Source organism: Oncorhynchus mykiss, chromosome 9 (assembly GCF_013265735.2).
Source record: "Oncorhynchus mykiss isolate Arlee chromosome 9, USDA_OmykA_1.1, whole genome shotgun sequence".
NCBI lineage: Eukaryota > Metazoa > Chordata > Actinopteri > Salmoniformes > Salmonidae > Oncorhynchus > Oncorhynchus mykiss.
The window spans coordinates 22,950,526-22,975,103 of NC_048573.1; the positions used below are offsets into that span (position 1 = coordinate 22,950,526).

General features: G+C 42.3%; 1 protein-coding gene across 3 annotated transcripts in view; it reads right to left on the minus strand.

Annotated features, from left to right (window-relative positions):
* Positions 1-24,578, minus strand: part of kcnip4 (Kv channel interacting protein 4) — a 266,264-nt gene that overhangs the window by 182,796 nt on the left and 58,890 nt on the right. For 2 of the 3 annotated variants that reach the window (XM_021615143.2, XM_036987593.1), the window contains exon 1: positions 7,111-7,704. The exons of the other annotated variant lie outside the window; for it this stretch is intronic. In XM_021615143.2, the coding sequence (XP_021470818.1) occupies positions 7,111-7,198 (88 nt within the window). In that variant the 5' untranslated portion in view covers positions 7,199-7,704. Of the gene's footprint in view, positions 1-7,110; positions 7,705-24,578 lie in introns of those variants that run through there. 3 annotated transcript variants of the gene reach the window in all.

Sequence of the window (24,578 nt, forward strand, 5' to 3'; positions counted from 1 at the left end):
TATCATTATGAGACAAACATAAGCATACTGCAAGCAACAGAATATCCTAGAGAGACTTAATGGGCCGGTTCCCCTGTAAGAGAACGACTAGGCTTAATCTGTCGAGACTTTAGTACGTTTTCACTATAAAATATGGACCAACACTTATCTTGAGAAGAGTAGCTCTATCGGAAATAATTAGCAAATTTGCAAAGTAATGAGTCACATCAGATCTTGATTCTCTGCACACAACTCGAATATTGGTAAAAGGGTGTGTCTCAGATTCTCCAGCAGATGCCATATCAGTTCACTGGAGGTGAAAGGCAACATTATGAAACGTTCGTCAACCATCTGTCATTGTTGTATCTAAATGAAATGTGGAGTTGGGCTGCATGGACTGTATACAACAAAAAGGTCTGAAAGGTGTGTATCGGTTCAATCAATATTGTCATTGCTTCGCTTTTCCTTCCGATAGGCTGGGTGGAATTTTAGCCACATTGCTTAGACGTATACAATTGTTTCAGATCTACAGTGCCTAGCTGGTAAAGACTAGGGGTTGATTTGGGTTTCACTTAGCGCACAGAGTTCAACAGTGAGCCTTCTCTGGTTACAGAACAGGTAGACTATGTACTGTGAGGGCCAACAACATGCCAACGCAATCTGCAATTCGGTATTAAATATTCAGTGTTTGGTCTGGGACTACGGGCTTTGAGAGCGCAGTCTCCAGAGGACAGGTGGAACATAAAGCGAGGGAAAGAAGTACAACTGGTCATCACGGGGCAGGGAAAGCCTTCGCAAGCTCAGTCACATGTGCATGCTCCAGTTACAGACACGCTTGAGGGCACATCCACACAAAGACAAAAAAATAAACATACTAGGAAAATGGTGACGGTCCCGTGAATGCAGATCTTTGCTCATATCTAAACACACACTGATGCACACTCAAACACAAACAACCTCCAAACAGACCCTACTTTGTAACAGACATGAGACGACGAGTGGGTCTCAGTAATGTCCTAAGCTTAGAGCTGGATCCAAACACTTGCAATGTTTATGCAAATCCCTCCCTACAAGCAACTTCCCATGAACACATCTTCTGCTGAATCGACAGAATTCAGCCCCGACGGTACAACATTTCTCAATAAGGAAGGACGGGAAAATATTAGTCTCGACAGAATTCAAAGTAATTTAGTTGACAAGCTAAATTAAATTACTTAAATCAATGAGGGACCACTGAACCGCTTCCAAGAGAATCTAGAAGCCTGTACACCTCTACTTTGACAGGGAGGGAGAGAAGTTGTTGCAGTCCGTTGTATGGGAACTTTCCCCAGGTAAGTGATTCAAAAACAAACTAAACAGAAGGGAAATAGGAGGTAATGTTCCAGAATGAGCACCAGGTATCTGAGCCTGTCCGGCTGAAAATGATGTATTACAGGAGCCGCCTCCGGGTGAAATCTGAATGCTAAGGGGGCCATCCGACCGGAGAGGGAAAAAATAAAATGGAAAATGTCTGATCTCTGACTTGGAGCAAATGGCAGATTTACCGCACGCCGTCTGTAGCGCAGGCAGGGGCAACGGCGGCATAGAAAAGAAGAGGCAGGCCTAATGTACAGGGGAGACTTGGAACACTTGTGCAGAGTCTTTGCGCAAAGTCTGGGGGGATATTGACAAGCAAGGACTGACTCGGAAATTAGGCCGCTTAGGCGTAAACACGTAACACGTACGTACTGGTTTAAAACTTCTAATACACTTGATTAATACTTCGGTGATTAGTCCCTCTTTCTTCCTCCCTCTCAATCAGTGAAAGTGACTACATAAAAGGGAAATGTGTTTCCCTCAGTGCTCAGGTAAATCGTTGCGGTTTTTAATGTATTGAGTGCTGATAGGAATGTTTTGTTTTATGGCTTAAGAACCTGTACAATTTTGATTTGTCCCCCCCCCCCCCCCACCCCCCACCCCTTTACTCTCAGAGGCAGACCACTGCTGAAACATTTAAGGATCTGCTCTGTGAAAGTGTTATCATAGAATGTGTGCCATGAATACAAATTCAACTGGAGGCCTGACTCTAGCCATTGTACTCGTCATAACCTTATGCGCTGGACATAATAATTGCTCCTCATCCACACAAATAAACCGGAGCGTCACATTCATATGATAGTTGGCAGTAAAATAACCAAATTTATATACAGTCCGGTGCAACATATTAAGTCACACAAACTGCACTGTAGGCCTATGCATAAAGACACAATCTTAGTGACTATTTGTAACAGAAAGAGCATGCATGAACTGTAAGTACTTTACTGTAAGTAAAGTCTTCAATGTCCGTGGAGCCAATTCTAGAACAATGAACATCTCAATTAACATCTTATGGTCCAGAAATTTGCAGAATCAATCATTCTCCTACTAGATCATCACAGTGATGCGGCCATCGCTCGCTCTGGTCAAAAAAACCATATGAATCACGTCAGGTTCTATAAAATAATTGGCCGGTGCAGATTTTTCAACAATGGGTTAACTGAGGTGGAAATGCTATTCTGGCTCTAATGGTTGAATTATTAATGGTTGATATAATCATGTGGGTTTTATCTACATCACAGGTATGACTGTTCTTCTTGTTGCATTGCATCATATTCATTGGCCATTGGCAGTTACACCCCTCAGCATATGTTTCAAGACAAAATACAAATGAGCAGTAGCATTGGTGGTTTACAACACATTAAGTCACTCTTGAAGAGCATCTTCTCATTCTCCCATAAGAAAAGGCTCAAATATATCAAATTGAGTAGGGCTAGACTATATTAAATAACTGATTAGAGATGGGGGACATAAGCCTAGTTTAGTGGCAAACGCTCTACACCAAATGTGCAAATGACTGGCAGAGACGGCCACGTTGCATTATGTGGATTTTGTCGTTTCAGATAAAAGCACCACAGCAAAAGTGCAACACCTCCATATCAAACCATTAGGCTTCTTACAAATCCATACTAGTATTGATCAAAACTTACATACTGTATTTAAATTGTGAACACTTTTCTGTGTCAGAATCTAATTTGATGCCACCAACGGGTATCGGAGGTTTAGAGAAAGAGACAACGCACACTTAGAACAGCTCAACTGGCTTTAAGTGGCCTATAACATTTTGGTTTTCCTAATTCAGCGAGCTTACAGGAATTGGGCTTCCTCCAATGGGAATTATAGCTTCTCTATTTATCCATTGTTATTAATAATTAATATGTTAGGCTTTAGCTGTCAAACAGAGAACTGCCAGAAAAGACGATACCTAAGCAAAATATACTAAGTAGATTCAGCTTTCCTTTTATAAAAAGCATGTTAGTCTGGTTCATCCGCAGACCTGGAATAAGTCAGCCTCTGAAGTTTCCAGACACAAATGACTGACAAAAATGTACTTCATTTGGGCCTATATTATCCCCCAATTTGTAAAACGAAAGGCCAGAATAATGCTACTTTGAAAAAACAATATCTATGTTTCAATGAACAAATGCATAAACATGTTCTGATGAAGCAAGGGAGAACGACAATCTCCTGTAGGTATGGAAACCAACATCTCATTTGGTGGAGAGATGGTACTCTCCTTGCTCCGTACCACCAATGGTGATCACATCAACGATTGGTGTAATTGAGTGGAAAAGACCCTCCTACACTCTGCCAGATTGGTGGAGCAATCGTGACATCTCACTGCAAGGCTGCCCATTGGTGGAGGACATCCATCATTACACATCTACCAAAAACCACCAAGGACGAGCCTGTGGACTGTTGTTGTTTACCATGTCTACAACCAGATATCATATCCAACTAAATCCAGTCAGGTACTGAACCGCTAACTTCCCCAATGCTGTGAATACAGTGCATTCGAAAAGTATTCAGACCCCTTCCCACATTGTTAAATTACAGCCTTATTCTTAAATGGATTAAATAACATGTTTTGCTCCTCAATCTACACACAACACCCCATAATGACAAAGTGAACAGGTTTTTAGAAATTTATTATAAATATAAAATAAATAACTTATTTACATTAGTACTCAGACCCTTTGCTATGAGTCTCGAAATTGAGCTTGGGTGCATCCTTTTTCCATTGATCATCCTTGAGATGTTTCTACAACTTGGAGTCCACCTGTGGTAAATTCAATTGATTGGACATGATTTGGAGAGGCACACACCTGTCTACAGGAGGTCCCAGTGCATGTCAGAGCAAAACCAAGCCATGAGGTCGAAGGAATTGTCTGTAAAGCACAGAGACCGGATTGTGTTGAGGCACAGATCTGGGGAAGGGTACCAAAACATTTCTGCAGCATTGAAGATCCTCAAGAACACAGTGACCTCCAACATACTTAAATTGAAATAGTTTGGAACCACCAAGACTCTTCCTAGAGCTAACCTCTGGCCAAACTGAGCAATCAGGGAGAAGGGCCTTGGTCAGGGAGGTGACCAAGAACCCAATGGTCACTCTGACAGAGCTCCAGAGTTCCTCTGTGGAGATGGGAGAAACTTCCAGCACTCCACCAATCAGGCCTTTATGGTTAGACGGAAGCCACTCCTCAGTAAAAGGCATATGACAACCCGCTAGGAGTTTGCCAAAAGGCACCTAAAGGACACTCAGACCATGAGAAGCAAGATTCTCTGGTTTGATGAAACCAAGATTAACTCTTCGGCCTGAATGCCAAGCATCACATCTGGAGGAAACCTGACACCACTCATCACCTTGCCAATATCATCCCTAAGGTGAAGCATGATGGTGACAGCATCATGCTGTGGGGATGTTTATCAGCAGCAGGGACAGGGAGAGTAGTCAGGTTTGAGGGAAAAATTAACAGAGCAAAGTAGAGAGATCCTTGATGAAAACCTGCTCCAGAGCTCAGACTGGGGTGAAGGCTCACCTTCCAACAGGACAACAATCCTGAGCACACAGCCCAGACAACGTAGGAGTGGCTTCGGGACAAGTCTCTGAATGTCCTTGAGTGGCCCAGCCAGAGCCCGGACTTGAACCCTAACTCTAACATCTCTGGAAAGACCTGAACATAGCTGTGCAGCGACACTTTCCATCCAATCTGACAGAGCTTGAGAGAATCTGCAGAGAAGAATGGAAGAAGCTCCCCAAATACAGGTGTGCCAAGCTTCCAGCGTCATACCTGAGAAGACACAAGGCTGTCATCGCTGCCAAAGGGGTTTCAACAAAGTACTAAGTAATTTACAGAATACTTATATAAATGATCAGTTTTCAATTTTGAATACATGTGCAAAAAAAACAACCAAAAAACTGTTTTTGCTTTATCATTATGGGGTAGAGAGTGTAGATTGATGAGGGGAAAAATGCACTGTACATGTATTACAGGGGTGTCCACTAGTTACCACAGCCACAAAGTCAAAATTGTCTATAATCGTTAACTTCATGAAAACAAATGTTTATTGATCTTAATTTAAGGTTAGGCATAAGGTTAGCAGTGTGGTTAGGTTAAATATTTTAAGAAGAGAAATTGTAGAAATAGGACCCGATTTTTGTCCCGTTTTTGACTTTGTGGCAGCATTATAGGCATGCGTGCACTAATTAATGTCCATATGCAATGAGTATGGAGCAGCTATTCATGAAGTACATTCAGTCCCACATACCACTTCATAAGGTGCACAATTGCCTCTGCCAGTCATTAGCATTTTCATTTAGCACCTCTCAGAGGCTTCGGGCCACCTCATACACATAGGGAGATAATCAACCAGCCCTTCTGCTAGACAGCCAAATGAATGTACTAACAAGACAGGGACATGATGTCTACTAGCCTAAGGAGACCACACAGAGATGACAATGTACTCTGGTGATGACAAACGCCAGTGTCTTCATTATACATGAACATCATCTGAATGAGAGCGAGAAGGATAAGCAAACACTGATTAAATGAATAATGTATACATGTGAGTTATATAAATACTGCATGCATACAGTATCTATAGAACATGTTCTCCCCACCTGCTACTATAAGTGACCTTTGTTCTGTATTGAACGTAATCTAATATGTAATCTTGTTCAATCTCATTTGTTCATTACCAGTCCCATCGCCAAAACTCAGACGTGGGAGTTAAGCTGGTGCAGAAGTTACAATACATCTGTTAATATAGGCATACTTGGGATGAGTTTTACAATGACTCCTAAATCATGCAAACAAGGCAGTGACTATAGAAATTATTTTAGATATATTTTTTTCTGATGCAGTATGGCTGTATAATTGACCTGTCAAGAGGTTCGCTGAGGAGCAAGCAACACGCTGACCAAGGTAACTTTGCCAACTGATTGATACTTCGTCACTTTTGATGACAAAGAACACACTTTGTCCATGAATACACTGGAACCAACAGCCTTATGAGTAAATGTTCAGGAAACTGATTAGTTTATAACCTTTAATATGCAGTATACTTTATGTTTAAGTAAAATGCAGTATTCTATAAATCAATTGTGGCCAGGTATGAAAGACTGTTGGATTGTCAGCCATAATGATTCTCAGATTGATCTATGACAAAACCATAAAATACAACACATTATGGGCTTCTTTGATGAAGCTGTGTAAATGGTTCTCAGTGACTACGTCACATTTTGTGTACTGTAGCTCAGGCATGCTGGAAGGGTTGTACACTACTAGCGATCAGTGACATATATTCAGGCACCTGTCCAAGGTGGAGATGGTGGTGACTTCTTTTTCAGTCCCTCCCACACTCCTCCTTACCAATCTCTCGCTCTGACACACACACACACACACACACACACACACAATGACCTGGCGCATGTAATAAAGCACACTCCAACTCCAGTATTTTTCACTGTACTCCTTGTCATGACCGTATACATGAGCTAGACACCACAAGGCACGGCAAGCATTAAAGTGTGCTTGCTCTGTGTGGAAGTTTTATGCTTCTGTGGAAGCTGTGCTCTGCTTTGCACCATGAAGTAAGTGACCATAAATGAACACGTTTAGGAGAAGCTTCCAAAAGTAAGACAACTTAACTTCCAAGATAACAAATGTTAGGCTACAGCCCATCTCAGCAGGACTGAAAGCAAGAGAGTTACTGTACACACAAAACACAGTAGCAGACAAGGGATGGCACAAAGCCCTTCAGAAACTTTACCTGCATGAAGCGTGCCCGTGACAAGTCTATACAGGTACTGAGCGAACTTAAACATCTCCCTCTTGCACCTCTTCCTGCAGCTGCTCATGTTGGCACGGGGGTCAGGGGTCGCGAGGGGAATGGACTCTTCTTCGGGGTGTAATCCTTCTTGTTCCGCTCTCCGGGCTCTCCTCTTCTGTCCTCCAGTCCACTGTGTGGCTACGTTCCCCGGCGTGCCCCTGGTCTAAGTGTGAGAGTGGTTGTGTTGGTGGCGGGAGCGCTTTGTGGAGAGCACCCCAGGGCTGCTCTTAATGTGACACCTTTCTCAGGGCTTCTCCGGCGCCTAGGCTCCGATCACCAGTGGGACGCTGCACAGTGAGCGCTGTAAGGGTCATTAATATTTCCTCACCGGCAGTTTACCTCAGGGTCCCCACGGTGCTGCTCTGCATCACTTGCACTCCCTCTTTTTCTCTGTACAGTGACCCTCCCTCGCTTTCGCTCTCTCTCATTGAAGCTTATTTTACAGAAGAGGCTATTCTCTCTCCACCCTTCTCTTTTCTTCCCTGTACAGTGGCTCTCCACCTCTCGCTCCCCTACTACGCCAGCTGCTTACTCTACTCAGCACCATCTGAGAATGTTTTGCCCTCGATGACTGTTACCAAAGGGGGAGGGGCCTGTTTGGCCCTAGGGAGGAGGAGAGATAGAGCAAAAGGAGGAGAGAAGGAAACAAGGGGAAAGTAGTAAGGGGAAAATGTCTAACTCAATGAATGAGCAATGACCGCAGATTACGGGCCTGTCACATCACGCTGCTCTATAGACCATTACTGACAGTGATAATGCAATGGAATCAGTTTCCCAGGAGAGAAAGCAAGAGGTAAGATTGAACAGGTTTTTTTTTTTTTATGTATTTCTTTATTTACCTAGGCAAGTCAGTTATGAACAAATTCTTATTTACAATGACAGCCTAGGAACAGTGGGAGAACGACAGATTTTTACCTTGTCAGCTCGGGGATTCGATCTAGCAACCTTCCGGTTACTGGCCCAACACTAACCACTAGGCTACATCCCGCCCGATTTGAAACTGAACTGAATGAATATTGTATTTTGTTTTGAAATAATCTTTCAGTTCAATATTTATATATTCATTTTCAATAGTGTAGATATTTAAAACATTGTCTATCAAGTTTGCAAACTATAATTTAAAGTTGATCAAAGTTTCATATATCCAACTTCTCAAATGCATTCAGATTCAGTTTTCAAAAACACCGTTCCCGGGCCTCCCGGGTGGCGCAGTGGCTAAGGGCGCTGTACTGCAGCGCCAGCTGTGCCATCAGAGTCCCTGGGTTCGCGCCCAGGCTCTGTCGTAACCGGCCGCGACCGGGAGGTCCGTGGGGCGACGCACAATTGGCCTAGCGTCGTCCGGGTTAGGGAGGGCTTGGTCGGTAGGGATGTCCTTGTCTCAAAGCGCACCAGCGACTCCTGTGGCGGGTCGGGCGCAGTGCGCGCTAACCAAGGTTGCCAGGTGCACGGTGTAGCCTCCGACACATTGGTGCGGCTGGCTTCCGGGTTGGATGTGCGCTGTGTTAAGAAGCAGTGCGGCTGGTTGGGTTGTGTATCGGAGGACGCATTCAACCTTCGTCTCTCCCGAGCCCGTACGGGAGTTGTAGCGATGAGACAAGATAGTAGCTACTACAACAATTGGATACCACGAAATTGGGGAGAAAAAGGGGTAAAAAAGAAAGAGAAAAAAAAAAAAAAAAAAAAAAACACACCGTTCCCCAAATTCTGATTCAAAACCAGACAACATCCTGGTAGTTTGCCAGGTATGAAAGTTAGTGAACAGATAATCAAATTCTCACTGTGGTAAACAGAAAAGCTTCTGGTAGTTTCTGAAGCCAATGTGGCATGTTGAATGTATTTTATTTATTTTCTTCCAATTATTTTGCTCTAGCATTTGAACCGTTTTGGCTATGCGTTATGTCCCCATCCCTGAAAGCTAACACTCTAGCAAGAATTTGCCTTCTGTTCCCAGTCTATGATGATCACAGGCCTCGTTAGAAGGGAGTCATAAAAGCCGCTATTTAGCCACCATAAAAATGTTGAACAGCTCCGTCGCAGCCCTTTTATGGATTGCCTTTCTACTCCCTATTTAATCTTGCTCTTGTGACTGACTGGGTTCGAACTAGGTCTCCTGCATGTCACAAGACTGTTAGCCCACTAATACTGAACAAAAATATAAAACTCAACATGCAACAATTTCAAAAGTTTGCCAGGTCCAGAAAATCAATGAGTTTTATTACAGATGAATTCCTCAGCACCCCCCTCTCCAGGCAATCCCACTGGTGAAGAAGCCGGATGAGGCCGGTTGGACGTACTGCCACATTCGCTAAGACGACATTGGAGACAGCTTATGGTAGAGAAATTAACATTACATTTTCTGGCAACAGCTCCGATGACACATCTGTGGCATTGTGTTGTGTACCAAAGCACAAGGTGCACCTGTATAATCAGGTGCCACACTGGTCAGCTTCTTGATATGCCACACTGGTCAGGTGGATGGATTATCTTGGCAAAGGAGAAATGCTCACTAACATGGATGTAAACATTTGTGCACAACATTTTAGAGAAATAAGCTTTTGTGCTTATAACTGATTGGGTTAAAAATCAGGCCATCTGCACAACAAGAATGTGACAGATCGAAGCGGAAGGATCTGTGAACCCCATTTAATGAGAGTGCAGCAGAGGTGGCGATTGTGGAATACAGGAAACGGAGGGCAGAGCACTCCACACATTCGCATCGACAGGGCTGTAATGGAGCAGGTCGAGAGCTTCAAGTTTCTCAGTGTCCACATCACTAAGGACCAATCATGGTCCAAACAGTGGTGAAGATGGCACAAAAACACCTCTTCCTCCTCAGGAGGCTGAAAATAATTTGGCATGGACTCTCAGATCATCAAAAAGTTGTACAGCTGCACCAGTGAGAGCATATTGACTAAATGCTTGCTATGGCAACTGCTTGGCATCTGACCAAAAGGCGCTACAGAGGGTAGTGTTTACGGCCTAGTACATCACTGAGGCCAAGCTCCCAACCATCCAGGACCCCTTTGTGCCCAATAATGTTTGTACCATGTTTTGTGCTGCTGCCATGTTATGTTGCTACCATACTGTGTTGTCATGTTGTGCTCCCTTGCTATGTTGTCATCTTAGGTCTCTCTTTATGTAGTGTTGTCTCGTGTTTTGTCCTATATTTTTTAATCCCAGCCCCCAGTCCAAGCAGGAGTCCTTTTGATACACCGTCAGTGTAAATAAGAATGTGTTAACTGACTTGCCTAGTTAAAGGTTAAATAAATACAAATACCAGGCGGTGTCAGAAGGAGGCCCTAAATATTATTAGACTCCAGCCATCCAAGTCATAGACTGATCTCTCTACTACCGCATGGCAGAAATACTTGAGCGCCAAGTCTGGGACCAAAAAAAGCTCCTGAACAGCTTCTACACCCAAGACATAAGACTGCTGAACAATTAATCAAATGGCTACCTTGACTATTTGCATTGGCTCTCTTGCACCGGCTCTATGTACTCATTGGACTCTACCCACAGACTCACACATACTACACTGACACTAACACAGACTACATACAGTGGTTGCTCCACTAAAAGTTTGGCGATTATGCTGCGGACTTAGAGGTAATTTGTGTTTTAGTACGGTACCCTGCGTCACTACTTCATTGCTCCAGACAAGCGCAAGGGGAAGTTAGAGGACTGATTATGCTTTTGGATCCCAAGGAGCTACTGTGTCTCTGTAGTACTGTAGCCTACTCCCGACCAGTCACGTTGTACAGCGCCTTAGTGAGGCAGCGGACAGCAGTGCAAGCTGTGTTGCTACAGATGTGATTCAATACCCGTATCGGCCTTGACTGGGAGATCCATGAGATGAATGTGGATTTTTGGTTTCTCTTCCTCTAAAAACATAAATAATTCAAAATAAAAAAATGGCTTTATTTACAAATTTGTGACAATGTCTCACCCCATGTTCAAGAATGGCCTTCTTCTTCGCTAATTTTACGTTATTTGAAAACAAAATATATATATATTTAAACAAAGCGATTATTATTATTATTACATAAAAGCCCCTTGGATATTCTCACAGATATATTATTAAACCTGTTATTAGCCATATTGGTTATGGCTCCCGATTGGCACACAATGGGATTGCCTTGCAGTTCTCCAGCTGTATCCACTGAAATAACGGCATGGGCCGCAGAGCTGCGCACAGAAGTCGGACAGGACAATAGACTCTTTATAGCCCGGGTACTGTAGGTGTGAAAGTCACAATAACATCCATAATAACATCGATAATGGAATAAAGGTTCAATAAAAATGTAATAAATAAAAATGATTGTATACTAAAAACGTGAATGTGTTTTTGCAGCGCATACAACCATGCCGACAACCATCCGTGAAGATCAGTGAACAAAGGGCTGGACAACGGGCCGCAACGAAAAAACGCATGGTTGCCAAGAAAGCAGTTAGTTTTGCTAGATTCTTAAAATGTGTACGCAGCATGTGTGTTGGAGTCAAATTAAGAATTAAATGTATCTACCGTTTCTATCATAGGCCACTGTAATCGATGGGGGCTCTGGGCGGTACCATTCTGCTCATCAGATGAAGGTGTACATGGATCAGATTCAAACTTTAAAGACCGAGATCGAGTCATTGAAGGCAGACCAGCAGAAAGAAACATTATCTGAGTGCAGCGATACGGGCGACAGCTGATTCATTGGTCCAGAGCCAGGCGGCATTGGCGGAGAGTCAGGCGGAGAATGACACGTTGAAGAGGGCCAGGCACACCTGTGAGCTCTGGAACTCCACCTCCGACAGGAAGAGTCAACATACCTGGCGGGTTCATCAGGTCGTCGGTTCACCCTGAAATTTCCATTCCTCTTCTGACAACAGAACTTGACCAACTACTCACCAGGCACATCAAGGGCCGTCTGGACCGTTATGCTGTTCTGCTATAGCCTAATAAGCAAATGCAGGTGGTTTATCTTCAAAATATTTTATTATCCAAATGTAAAGGCATATACTGTACAGTATTGTATTTCATCACCAGCATCTTTATGCTTTCGTTAAATGGTGACTGTCAGCAGTGATTTGAATATAGAATAGTTTGGAGGTGTGTGTGTGTGTGTGTGTGTGTGTGTGTGTGTGTGTGTGGCCAATTTCGGAGGAACAAATATCTCAATGTTTTACGAGACCTACTCTGCATTTATTCATTGCACAATTAAGATAATTCAGTCCAAATGTACCTCAAGGTTTAGTGAGAATTTTGTCAAAAAAGTACAGACATTTGTATTAAAAATTCAGTTTAATTTGTGAATGCCATAATGTACAATGGACTAAAATATAAAGCAACATGTAAAGTGTTGAAAAATAGAAATGCAACATGTAGTTTTGGTCCAATGTTTCATTATTTATTATATATTTATTTTCTTCCACCTTTATTTAACTAGGTAGGCCAGTTGAGAACAGGTTCTCATTTACAACTGCGACCTTGCCAAGATGAAGCAAAGCAGTGCGACAAAAACAACAGAGTTAAACGTACTGTCAATAACACAATAGAAAAATCTATGTACAGTGTGTGCAAATGTAGAAGATTAGGGAGGTAAGGCAATAAAATAGGCCATAGACGTGAAATAATTACAATTTAGCATTAACACTGGAGTGATAGATGTGCAGATGATGATGTGCAAGTAGAGATACTGGGGTGCAAAAGAGCAAGAAGATAAATAACAATATGGGGATGAGGTAGTTGGGTGTGCTATTTACAGATTGGCTGTGTACAGGTACAGTGATCGGTAAACTGTTCTGACAGCTGATGCTTCGTTAGAGAGGGAGAAATAAAAGATCCCATAAATGTTCCGTACGTACAAAGGTTCTCTTAAATGTGTTACACAAATGAGTTTGCATCCCTGTTAGTGAGTATTTCTCCTTGCCAAGATAATCCAGCAATATGGACATTTTCTGGCATCTTTTATTTCAGCTCATGAAACATGGGACCAAAACTTTACATGTTGCATTTCTATTTTTCTTTAGTGTATATTTAAATGGACTGATTTCCTTATGAACAGTAATTCAGTAAAATATTTCAAATTGTTGCGGGTTGATTTTTGTTCAGTATATTTATTTTGTTAGATACATCTCCCGATTAATGGCAATCATATTTTTTTCATTTTTTAAAGCCATATTAGCTGTCACGCTAGCTGTTCACTCTGAATAGATTCACAAATTCATAGGAATTTGTCACGTAATGCAGACGTTGACTCCCTCTGAGGCACGTTGCTCGGCAACCACCCTGCACTTTCCAGGGCAGGCCTGCTCCCTCGTTGTCTAAAGCCAGTGTGAGAAATATTGTGAGAACAAACTTTTGTGCTATGAAACTAAACAAATACTACACTATAACCCACAATTTTTTTTTTGCCAAATTCATGATATTGTAAGACAAAAAAAGGAAAGTGAACTTCAACCTGGATCGTTTTATTGGAATTTTTAGGCTGTTTAAGTAATGAATCAACATTGGTAGAATGTGTTTTCTGAATACTGAAATGGGTCTCTTAGAGAGGTCACAAGAGGTGACAGCAATCTCTCTCTTGAGTTGTACTAATTCAATATCCCACACTGCTTCTACATCTGCATTGCTTGCCGTTTGTGGTTTTAGGCTGGGTTTCTGTACAGCACTTTGATAGATCAGCTGATGTAAGAAGGGCTTTATAAATACATTTGATTATTAGACATTCCCACACAAAGGACCTCCAAAAAAGCACATCTCATGAGATGACATTGCACTTCGAGGGTATGGAAATGAATACTCCACATTTGTCTAAAAATGGAATGCTCAATTAAACACTGTGGATTGGAACGCTTATTGACATCTCACTTGAAAGCCCCATGTGGTTGTTTCACCCCTCCCATAGTTGAACGCACTTATTGAAAATCGCTTTGAATAAGAGCAACTGCAAAATGACTCAAGCAAATGTAAGATTGGTCACAAGACATGGGAAAAGCATTGGTGGTATATTTATACTACATATTCAATGGGCATTTATATTGTGCTACCGATGGGAAGGTTTAATGTTGGCTAAACTAGCCACCTGAAGTCAATCATACTTGTTCAGTTTTGACAGTTAATTGTCTCATCTAGTCTCCACCTGGACACCATTGGTGTGGTATCTGTTCAGTAATTTGCGGTGTAGTGCAGCATCCTGTAACCCACCATAGTAGAAACAGTTGTACTACAGTAAATCTGGGGCAGCAGCGTGGCCTAGTGGTTAGAGCGTTGGTCTAGTAACCGACTGGTTGCAAGATCAAATCCCCGAGCTGACAAGGTAAAAAAAAAATGTTGTTCTGCCCCTGAACAAGGCCACTCTTCCTAGACCATCATTAAAAATAAGAATTTGTTCTTAACTGACTTGTCTAGTTAAATACAAAAATGGCTTTCCTTACTCTGATTTATCCCCCATTTTTTCCTCTCAGTGGAAAATAATCACCCTCCCTCTTAGGGTTAGCCTCTGTGGCACTATTTGTCAGGAAACCAAAAGTGACCTTGTACTGGATGTTCTGTTTAGTTTAGATCCAGATTTAGGACACTGACTCAGGCAGTTCAGGCTTACTCTCTGAACATGACATGATTTAGGCCTATTACAGATAAATTCAATGTTTAACTGGTTCCTTGTGAAATAGTTTTTGAATACAGAGTATGTCCATGGAATATAATTGGTCCAGCACGTCCATTACCAAGGTACTCTCCCTGAAAGCCACTGCCTTTAACTAGGCAAGTCAGTTAAGAACAAATTCTTATTTACAATGAAGGCCTAGGAAGAGTGGCCTTGTTCAGGGGCGGAACAACAGTTTTTTTCCCTCTTGGCACTTCAGGGATTTGATCTAGCAACCTTTCTGTTACTGACCCAGCGCTCTAACCACTAGGCTACCTTCCTTACCCTGCTAATGTCTACTTCCTCCCACATAGAGTGAGATGGATGGTGTACATTATGAGCGTAGAGGGGCATCATATTTAAAGATGTTGCTGGCCTGAGGGATTGTAGGGGAAGGAGATGGGGGGGCTTCAGACTCTATGGAAGTTTTAGTTTTTGCTCAGGCAAAATGACAGTTGAGCTCTCACTCCATCAAAGAGTGATAGATAGGAGGAATGGTCGTCATTATTTTCCCCATCTCTGAGGTCTTCATTGCTCTCCATTTGTCTTTCTCTCCTTCACTTCTCTTTCACCCTCCGTGTCTCTTACACCTGGACCCTCCGACTGCTCCTTAACTCATTTGTCAGTCGGACCCAGCAGACTAGGAGACAGTCGTCACCAGTGATGTCATTATTCCGACTGTCTCTGAGGCCTTTCAGGTTTTTTGTTTTTCCTTTTGCAGCTCCCTACACTATAACAAGGTCTAGAAGAGATGGGTTCATATGAGAAATGATCAGTCTCTTCAAAATATTTCAGACACATTTGGATTTCTGATTTTGTTCCGTAAACACTTTGACTGGCTCTAGACTTAACTTTTGCTTCTCCTCTGTCTGTACCTCTGTGTAATTTGGCAGGCTGACTGCTCGGTGGACAGTAACTGAAGCGAGTTTTGCTTAGAGGTGACTCAAGTGAGTATCTACACATTAATCCACATTGGAAACATAAGTGCCCTTCTTACGTTTCCAGTGTCAGGCTTCAGGCGCTTCACGCTATACTTTAAAGCCCACAGATTTACCACACCCACATATGGCCGTGCATTATATGGTTTCCTGCCTTCTGTGCGATCTCTACATTTGAACACAAGGCTCCAAGTTGATTGGCCGGAGCAGGCGACCTTGCCCATAATCAGTGGGCTAAATGGAAGAAGGTAGAGAGCGGAAATTATGATACCCTGTCAGAGGTGAAGGCCCCCATTAAAAGGCAGTACAGGGAAAACAACAATGATTCACACGAGAGAAGAGTCAATGGACATTAACAGACGAAAAGACCAACAATCCCACAAAGAATAGACGAGAATGCTTTTACCAACACAAAAACAATTAGAAAGGAGAGGCAGGACAAAAAGCATTTATCTCCGTAGTGGATGCTGGAGCCATGCCAAGAACTGTCCTTCTTTTGTTTTGAGTCAGACAACTTTTCCAGAGCTAAAGATTTCCAAAGGTAAGAGTTGTTCATTACAGCCTCTTTGCAGCATTGGGCTTTGCAAATGGACAAAGAAAGCAGAGTCTGCACTTAGTTAACTCTTAATCTTGCAGAATGGCTCCTGCAGGTGCTGCGTTAAAGAACTCGTCAGGATGTCCGAAGCATAATGACACAGATATACCCTGTTCCCACAAGGATAAAGGGATTTATTGGCTGCAAGTTTTTTGGTAAATCTTAAGTACCCAATCAGCAAGTTTTGTACTATTGAGGATTGTATCAATATTCTGTGATAGAATAACCATTTGCAAAGGAGCTAGGCGATTCTGATGATAATTCAAATGATCATCCGTATGGTTCAGTATTGCCTAGTTATAGGTCAACATACTGTCAAATCCTTGAGTGGATACAGAACCATCCCAAATTCTAATTAGCACAAGGATGCACACCATATGCCTTCTCCTCAATGCCCTAAGGGAGCAGGAGAGCTAACATTAGCACACTGATGTCATAGCAGTTTAGCGCACTAGGAGAATACTAGGCCTGGCTCATTTCTGAAAAGGCTCGGTGCATTAAATTCCAACCATCACTGATGACACCGTTCTGCCTTGAGCTCGCCGTTACTTTTGTTACCTTCTGAGCCACCGTAGCCCAACAGCTCTCCTTCCAAGACAGTTTGATGTGCTCTTTTTATTGTTTTGGTCTCTGAAAATGTTTAATTTAGATTTTATTTTTCCCTTACCCATAGCAGCACGCCCCAGGGGTTATGGAGTGTAGGGGGTTAAAGCCACGCCATAATGAATGATACCTCAGGTGATGTTGAACGATCTGCTCCGAGTGTAATGGTGCCGTGATTGTTACCCTTTTGATGAAATCTGCTCTAATGGAAACCGTTTATTGGTTGGAAAGGCATGTTTGTCACAGGGTTTTATGGCCTCGTGACTTTAACACCTACAGTATAAAGACGGGACACCTTTTAAAGTGTACCCAAGTGTAACGTTTTGTTCTCGTCAATGTTATTTTGGTTTTAGAATTGGACAAAAAAAAAAAGGCGTGAATTACAACAAGTTGGGAGCTTGAAGGTCCAATCAGCTTTTTTTAAATCTCAATATCAAATCATTTCTGGGTAACAATTAAGAACCTTACTGTGATTGTTTTCAATGAAAAGGGTCATAAAGAAACAATAGCTTCTTAGCAAAGGGCAATTCCTCAAACAAGAATTTAGCTAGGGCTGTCTGGGAGTCATGCCCCCCTCCATCCTTGACTTCTCCTCAGTCAGTGTTTAGAATCTTAATATCACAAACAGAACTGGCACTATAACCAGTTTTAGGAGGGCATGTTTTTTTAATGGTTTCCTCCGTTGCTCCTCCTTAATCCAACAGTAGGGCCTGCTCCACTGATCCTTCAGACAGTTGAAAGTGGTGTCCAGCTGATAATCAAATTGATAATTGCCTCAACTGAACCTAAACTATACTGAAACAAATTTCACACACATAGTAGATGAAATAAGTAAAGTGCGATAAGGGAGAATGGGTGAGTTGATGAGCAAGTGGAAGCGAACAATGGCTAATTACGTTATCGACAATTGTGAATGAACAGGGCGGACTATTCTATTGATCCACTCTAATTATCATACAATGGTATGTACCCTATATCAGTCCACCGAATCAAAGCAGTCTTATCAGTCTACTCTGGCATACTTGGGAGTAGGCTACACAGTGAAAGCGTGCGTAATTGTATATGCTGAACGGTTTTCAATATCTGTGAAACTATCCACATCTGGGCAGCAAGTAAGCGAGTGTCGGAGAATGTAGGGATGAGGCTTGTGGAACCTTAGGTTGGCAAGGGGTGAAATGTCACCATGGACAATTTGACTGTAGTTGGCAAACAAGTTCCCAGCAAGGAAAACATGTCTGGCCGGCACCATGAACAAAGTGCGATGGGAGCTCCCTTCCCTCTGTGAAAAATAAGGCACCTGCACAGCCATTGCAACAGTGCTGAAGAATGACAAGATGACTGGGACTCATTAATGGGAGAACCAGAGACTTATGCACTACAAATCCCATACACATGGTTAACAGATGTTAATGTGAGTGAAGCGAAATGCAACCAACCAAAAGGTATGTTAGTGTGTCAAGCAAGTGAAAGTTACAAATTGTCAACCTTTATGGCAAGGGATAAAATATAAAGGCAACATGCAACCATTTCAAAGGTGTTACCGAGTTACAGTTCATATAAATAAATTGGTCAATTGAAATAAATAAATTAAGCCCTAATCTATGGATTTCACATAACTGAAAATACAGATATACATCTGTTGTTCACAGATACCTTAACAAAAAAGGTAGGGGCGTGGATCAGAAAACCAGTCATTACCTGGTGTGATCACCATTTGCCTCATGTGATTTGCTAATGATGTCAACTTTGTGAACAGTGTCCCATTGTGGGGTTATGGTATGGGCAGGCATAAGCTGTGGACAACAAATACAATTGCATTTTGAATGCACAGAGATACCGTGACGAGATCCTGAGGCCCATTGTAGTAACATTCATCCACCTCCATCACCTCATGTTTCAGCGTGGTAATGCACGGCCCCATGTTGCAAGGATCTGTACACCATTCCTGGAAGCTGGAAATGTCCCAGTTCTTCCATGGCCTGCATACTCACCAATGTCACCCATCGAGCATGTTTGGGATTCCCTGGATCGACGTGTACGACAGAGTATTCCAGTTCCTGCCAATATCCAGCAACTTTACACAGCCATTGAAGAGGAGTGGGACAACATTCCACAGGCCAATCAACAGCCGGTTCAACTCTATGCGAAGGAGATGTGTCATGCTGCATGAGGCAAATGGTGGTCACACCAGATACTGACTGGTTTTCTGATCCACGCCCCTACCCTGTTTTTAAGGTATTGCATCTGTGACCAACAGATGCATATCTGTATTCCCAGTCATGTGAAATCCATAGATTAGGGCCTAATTTATTTATTTCATTTGACTGATTTCCTTAAACACTTTAGAAATTGTTGGATGTTCCATTTGTGTGTGTGTGTGTGTGTATGTACACTATATATACATAAGTATGTGGACACGCCAAGTTAGTGGATTCGGATACTTTATAGTTGTGGTTTGAAGGAATGTAAAAACATGTGGAAAGAGAATAGCATAGCGTAAACGAGAGCTTCAGCTTCACATGCTACAGTTAATAATTCAACTCAAAGGCTAGGCTCTGTTCCATCAATGTTTAATTGGGAAAGTTGGCACTTAATTTCATAATAGTGGAATATAAACCAGTGCACTGATGGAAAATTATGCTCTTTTAGTTTTGGGCCAACATTTGTATTTTTTTGTCCTTCAAACAGCCCTCTACTTATGCATTTCAGACAAAAGAAGCCATGTTTCCTTTTAAAGCGCTCTCGTCCCCAAGTGTGGCCTAGCTGGTGGGTGATATCACTGGTCTATCCTTAATGGGTTTCGTGTCGTTTGAGCATTGAGCTGAGCCCAACCTGATCGTTGAATCCTCTTTACTTTGACCAGCGCTCAATCACCTCGCTAATTCAGAGAATGCAGTCTCGTTCCACTAAGCTAAGAGCAGAAACGTCATTACTTACCATGGTTTTTGGGGGTGTTTATCATTGATAGCCCATGCTAGTAACAGTCCCTCTTAGAAAAGGCCATTGTTGGGTCTTTTTCCATGCACTCAAATATTGATCTGTCCTCTGCCTTAATGACCACATCAGTATGGTCTATTATCCTCAAAGGTTATCATAGCAGGCTTTATAGCCTTGGGCTGTCTTTTGAAGGAATGATGTTCATGCTCACGTTTACTGTGGCTTTATACGGTTAAGAGCCACTGATGTTTATAGTTGATTCTATACTATTTCAGTATTACTTTTTCTGTATCACATTTCTGTTTCAAGCACCTTATTCTACCAACTGAGCCACACGACTGACCTGTGCACTTTGATTCAAATGAAAGATACTGCATGAGGTGACCAGAGTTGTTTACTTTGTATGAAAGTTGTTGCTGATCTCTTCTCAGAAATGTGTCAGTTTTCCAGGGCTTTGAATGGTTTGCGAATGAGAAAAAGCTGCAGGTGGTTTAAGGATTGGCTCTGTGTATATCCATGCCCTGGCTTTTGAGTTCACTCAGAGAGAGAGAGAGAGAGAGAGAGGACTCGGACCAACGTGACATGAGAGAACTGCAGAGTGTTTATCTGCTCTGCGGCAGAATATATATAGATAGATATATGTATCACATTTTTATATCAGTAGGCGTAGGTCAGAAATGGGCAACTTTATGGCCCCTACCTCCATCATCATGAGGATTGGCCCGCAGGTCTGCGTACCCACATCATACCGACACATGCAGTCAGAGCCGGTCCTAGATTGTTGGGGGCCCTAAGCAACATTTAGTTGTGGGTCCCCCCCACCTTGTAAGCAAAACTATTTAGCGGGCCACCTTGACAGAGTTTAAAAAAATATATGTTTTACAGCTAAGAAGTTTTCACTTTTTTAATATGACACAGTATCTGAGTGACTAACAAAATCAAATGGGGGGCCCCCCCCAGTCAGTAATTCAACCATGATTATTACAATTTCAGATAGCCGGCTAGACTAACCTACCAATTTAAAAAATGTTAGCTGATGGGGGTGTAGCGGTACATGCATTTGTATTGAACTGTTCAGTACAGGGACCTCGGTTCGGTCCACACTGAACCCGAATGAGTACATACTAAAAAATAACAATTTCACCATATGGTTACGTTAGTGTTCTGTGATTTTTTTATTTTATTTTATTTTCCAGTTGTGAATGAACTTTTAAAAGGACTCATAGTATTTTGGGAAGTTTTAATAAGTCTTGCATGACTCAACTCTTTTCTGCAGAGGCACTTGTCATGAACTTGTCTGTGATTAAGTGTAATTTTCCACAGCAAGGATTTCCCATTTCATGTCACTGTGCACATTTGGCGACGAAACATCATATTTCCTTTCGCTGTTTGAGGCTGATGAAATTGTGCTCTCAGTAAGCGTTTCTGAGCACAGAGCCCAGACGCACTGTATAATCTGAAAATGACTACATCATCGCAGAGTCTATCACTATTGTTTCCAGTAGTTTCTCCTCATACTTTTCAAATCCACTGCAAAGCGGTATTTGTTCAGCCTCATGTCTCTGTGGATTTTCTCCTGTAAAAAGCAAGTGTGAAATTGGAGTTGTAGTCAAGGTTGACATACGTTAGCCTTTTCAATGCAGTACCTTTCAGATGCATTCACATTTGTTGTGGGTGTGTGTGCGCCATGGAAAATTGGAATGAGTTGAACTTGTTATTGACCCTCAGTTTGACATTAATGATCTAGTTATCCAATGACACCTTTGCTAATGTTAAATAATGTCCTTCCCTTCACCTGATTGACTTGAATATCAAGGAATGGATCCTTATAATTGACTTGTCATGTTTTGAATCTGTGTCACTGTTCCTAAATGACTAGTTCATTGCTTTTATTTCACTCACAAGTTTCTTTGATTTGAATTTTTACAGAATACCTTTCAGATTATTAAAAAAATAAAATTAAAACGGCATTCTATTTGGATCTAGATCAGTTTTCAAAGAGTGAAATCAACGCTTTGCCTCAGTGGCGATGGTCACAATCTCTCCCCAGGTGCTGCCTTCCATTGTTTTCAACATCAATACACCTGTCAACATATCAGAGAATGGCAGTCACCTCACATTGTCCCCATTGCCAGAAGGCTAAATGTCAAAGTTCCTGTTCCACCTGTATAAAACATCAAACAAAAAAGAAAACTCATTTAAACTGTTATGGAAAGTTGTTGAAGGTTTGTTTTGGTTGAAGAGAGGTAACGCATAGTTACATAGTTCTCTCTCCTCTCCAAGACAGTCGTAAAGAGGGCATGACAAAACCTATTCCCCCTCAAGAGACTGAAAAGGTTTTGCATGGGTCCTGAGATCCTCAAAAGGTTCTACAGCTGCACCATCGAGACCATCCTGACTGGTTGCAGCACTGCCTGGTACGGCAATTGCTCAGCCTCCGACCGCAAGGGACTTCAGAGGGTAGTGCGAACGGCCCAGTACATCACTGGGGCTAAGCTGCCAGCCTTCTAGGACATCTATGCCAGCTGTCAGACTCCAGCCACCCTAGTCATAGACTGTTCTCTCTCCTACCGCACGGCAAGCGGTACCGGAGCGCCTAGTCTAGGTCCAAGAGGTTTCAAACAGCTTCTTCCCCCAAGCCATAAGACTCCTGAACATCTAATAAAATGGCTACCCCCCCCTCCCCTCTTCACCGCTGCTCCTCTTATCATCTATGCATAGTCACTTGAATAACTCTACCTACATGAACATATTACCTCGACTAAATCAGTGCCCCCGCACCTTGACTCTGTACCTGCTGCTCTTTAATTACTTGTTACGGATAAGAATAAGATGTATTTATTTTTTTTAACTGCGTTGTTGGTTAGGGGCTCGTAAGTAAGCATTTCACTTGTATTCGGCGCATACAATTTCGATTTTGATTCCTTCACACTCTCTCTTCTACCCCACCCTCACGTTTTCTCTCTCCTCTACCTCATGGCAGAACATGTGGAGTCAGTCTGTCAGGTTACAGGTGCCTACTAGTTCAGGATGTGTATATTTCAGCAACAGACCTCACCAGGTCTATAGCCCATGTGGTTCTTGTTTCCTATCTCTGCTGAAGATGGTTGAAACGAGGCCGTGCTTCAGACACCAATCCCCTTCAATAGGTTCAAGGGCATAAGGGAGGAGATAGTGTCTGGGGGGAAAAAAGCAGTCTGCTCAACGTTTGCTGCTGGTGGGCTGAAAGTGATGAGCGGGCCTTGGCAAGAGACAATACAGTATTAGCCTAATTTATACAAAGTCATTCAGTACTTGCAGCATTGTGTATCTTAACAGAACTAAAAAGTCAGAAAGGAGATGTTTTTCAAAAGTTTTTTTTCCCGACATACTCCTATTTGGAATACTAGTACCAGAACAGAAGCTGCCTAATACATAATCGAGCCTCACTGCAAACATCCCATGACATCATCAGGGCTTTCAAGGCGGCACGTTCCACACTAGCTCCTGTAATGATGTGAGTTATCAGCACTGTTGTAGTCATGGTAATTTTCATTAAGGCAAACACGCCTGGTCTTGAGGGAGCTGATGGTACATGTACGGGCTTGGAATGTGATGGTCATGTGTCATATACATTTTGTATTTCGTTTAACAGGAGATGCTAATTTAGTGATCTGTGAAAACCGTTACTTGCTCGTCTGATCGAAGATGAGCGATTGCAGTTTCTAGAACACTACAGTTGAAAAATATTGTTGTGTACACTAGTTGGTGTTATTTTGTTTCAAATTGGCTCAGGCTTGTGTGAAGGGAACCACTATCTCACTCTGTATTGTAAGATATAGGCCTGGACAACTCCATTGTCCTCATGCAGCTTGAAGCGTCGTCACAATGGACTGTCCTTAAAATACCCCAGCATAACAGCATTGAATCACAACTGCGAGGGAATTGGTTGTAGACTTTTAAAGGGACGCTATTTTTTTTAATGAAACACGGCTGGAATTGGAATCCAGGGGCTGGGTGACAGAGGTGACAGAGCTGCACAGATTATCAACCCAAATTCTCCCTTGGTTAAACGGTGCAGTCTTAGAGTAAAATACAGTACACCTTCCTTCGTAATGTCTGTCCATGTACCTTTTCAGACCTTGCTGATTGAAATGACTCTATTGAACATGCCTGAGTAGGGCTGCATAACTTCAGGTACTGACTGGGAGCCTGTGACGTGGATTCTTGAGCGGGTAGAACAGCCGTTAGAGCGAGCTTGTTTTTATGAGTTTCAAGCTGACGTTAATGTGTGTCCATGTCTGGACTCCAATGTGTTTTGTCTATTTTATTTTACAAGAAAACAAAGTAAACAATGAGCTGACATGGCACATTGATTGATTAGCCTTAGGAAAACAATACTCTGAAGCCTTGTATGGCACTAGTGGTGGTAATGTACTCTACATTTGATCAGTGGTGCTAAATGTACTATATTAGACATGCAGAAGTTGTCATTCATTATGGCATATTATAATCCAGGTAGTTTGGCTACTGGATTCTGATTTGGCTGAAAGCTGTGGTATATCAGACAATATACCATGGGTATGAGGCAAAAATGCAAATTTACTGGTCCAATTACATTGGCAACCTGTTTATAATGGCAATAAGACACCTCTGGGATTGTGGTATATGGCCAATATACCTTGGATAAGGGCTGTGTCCAGGAAGAACTGCCATTAGCTATGG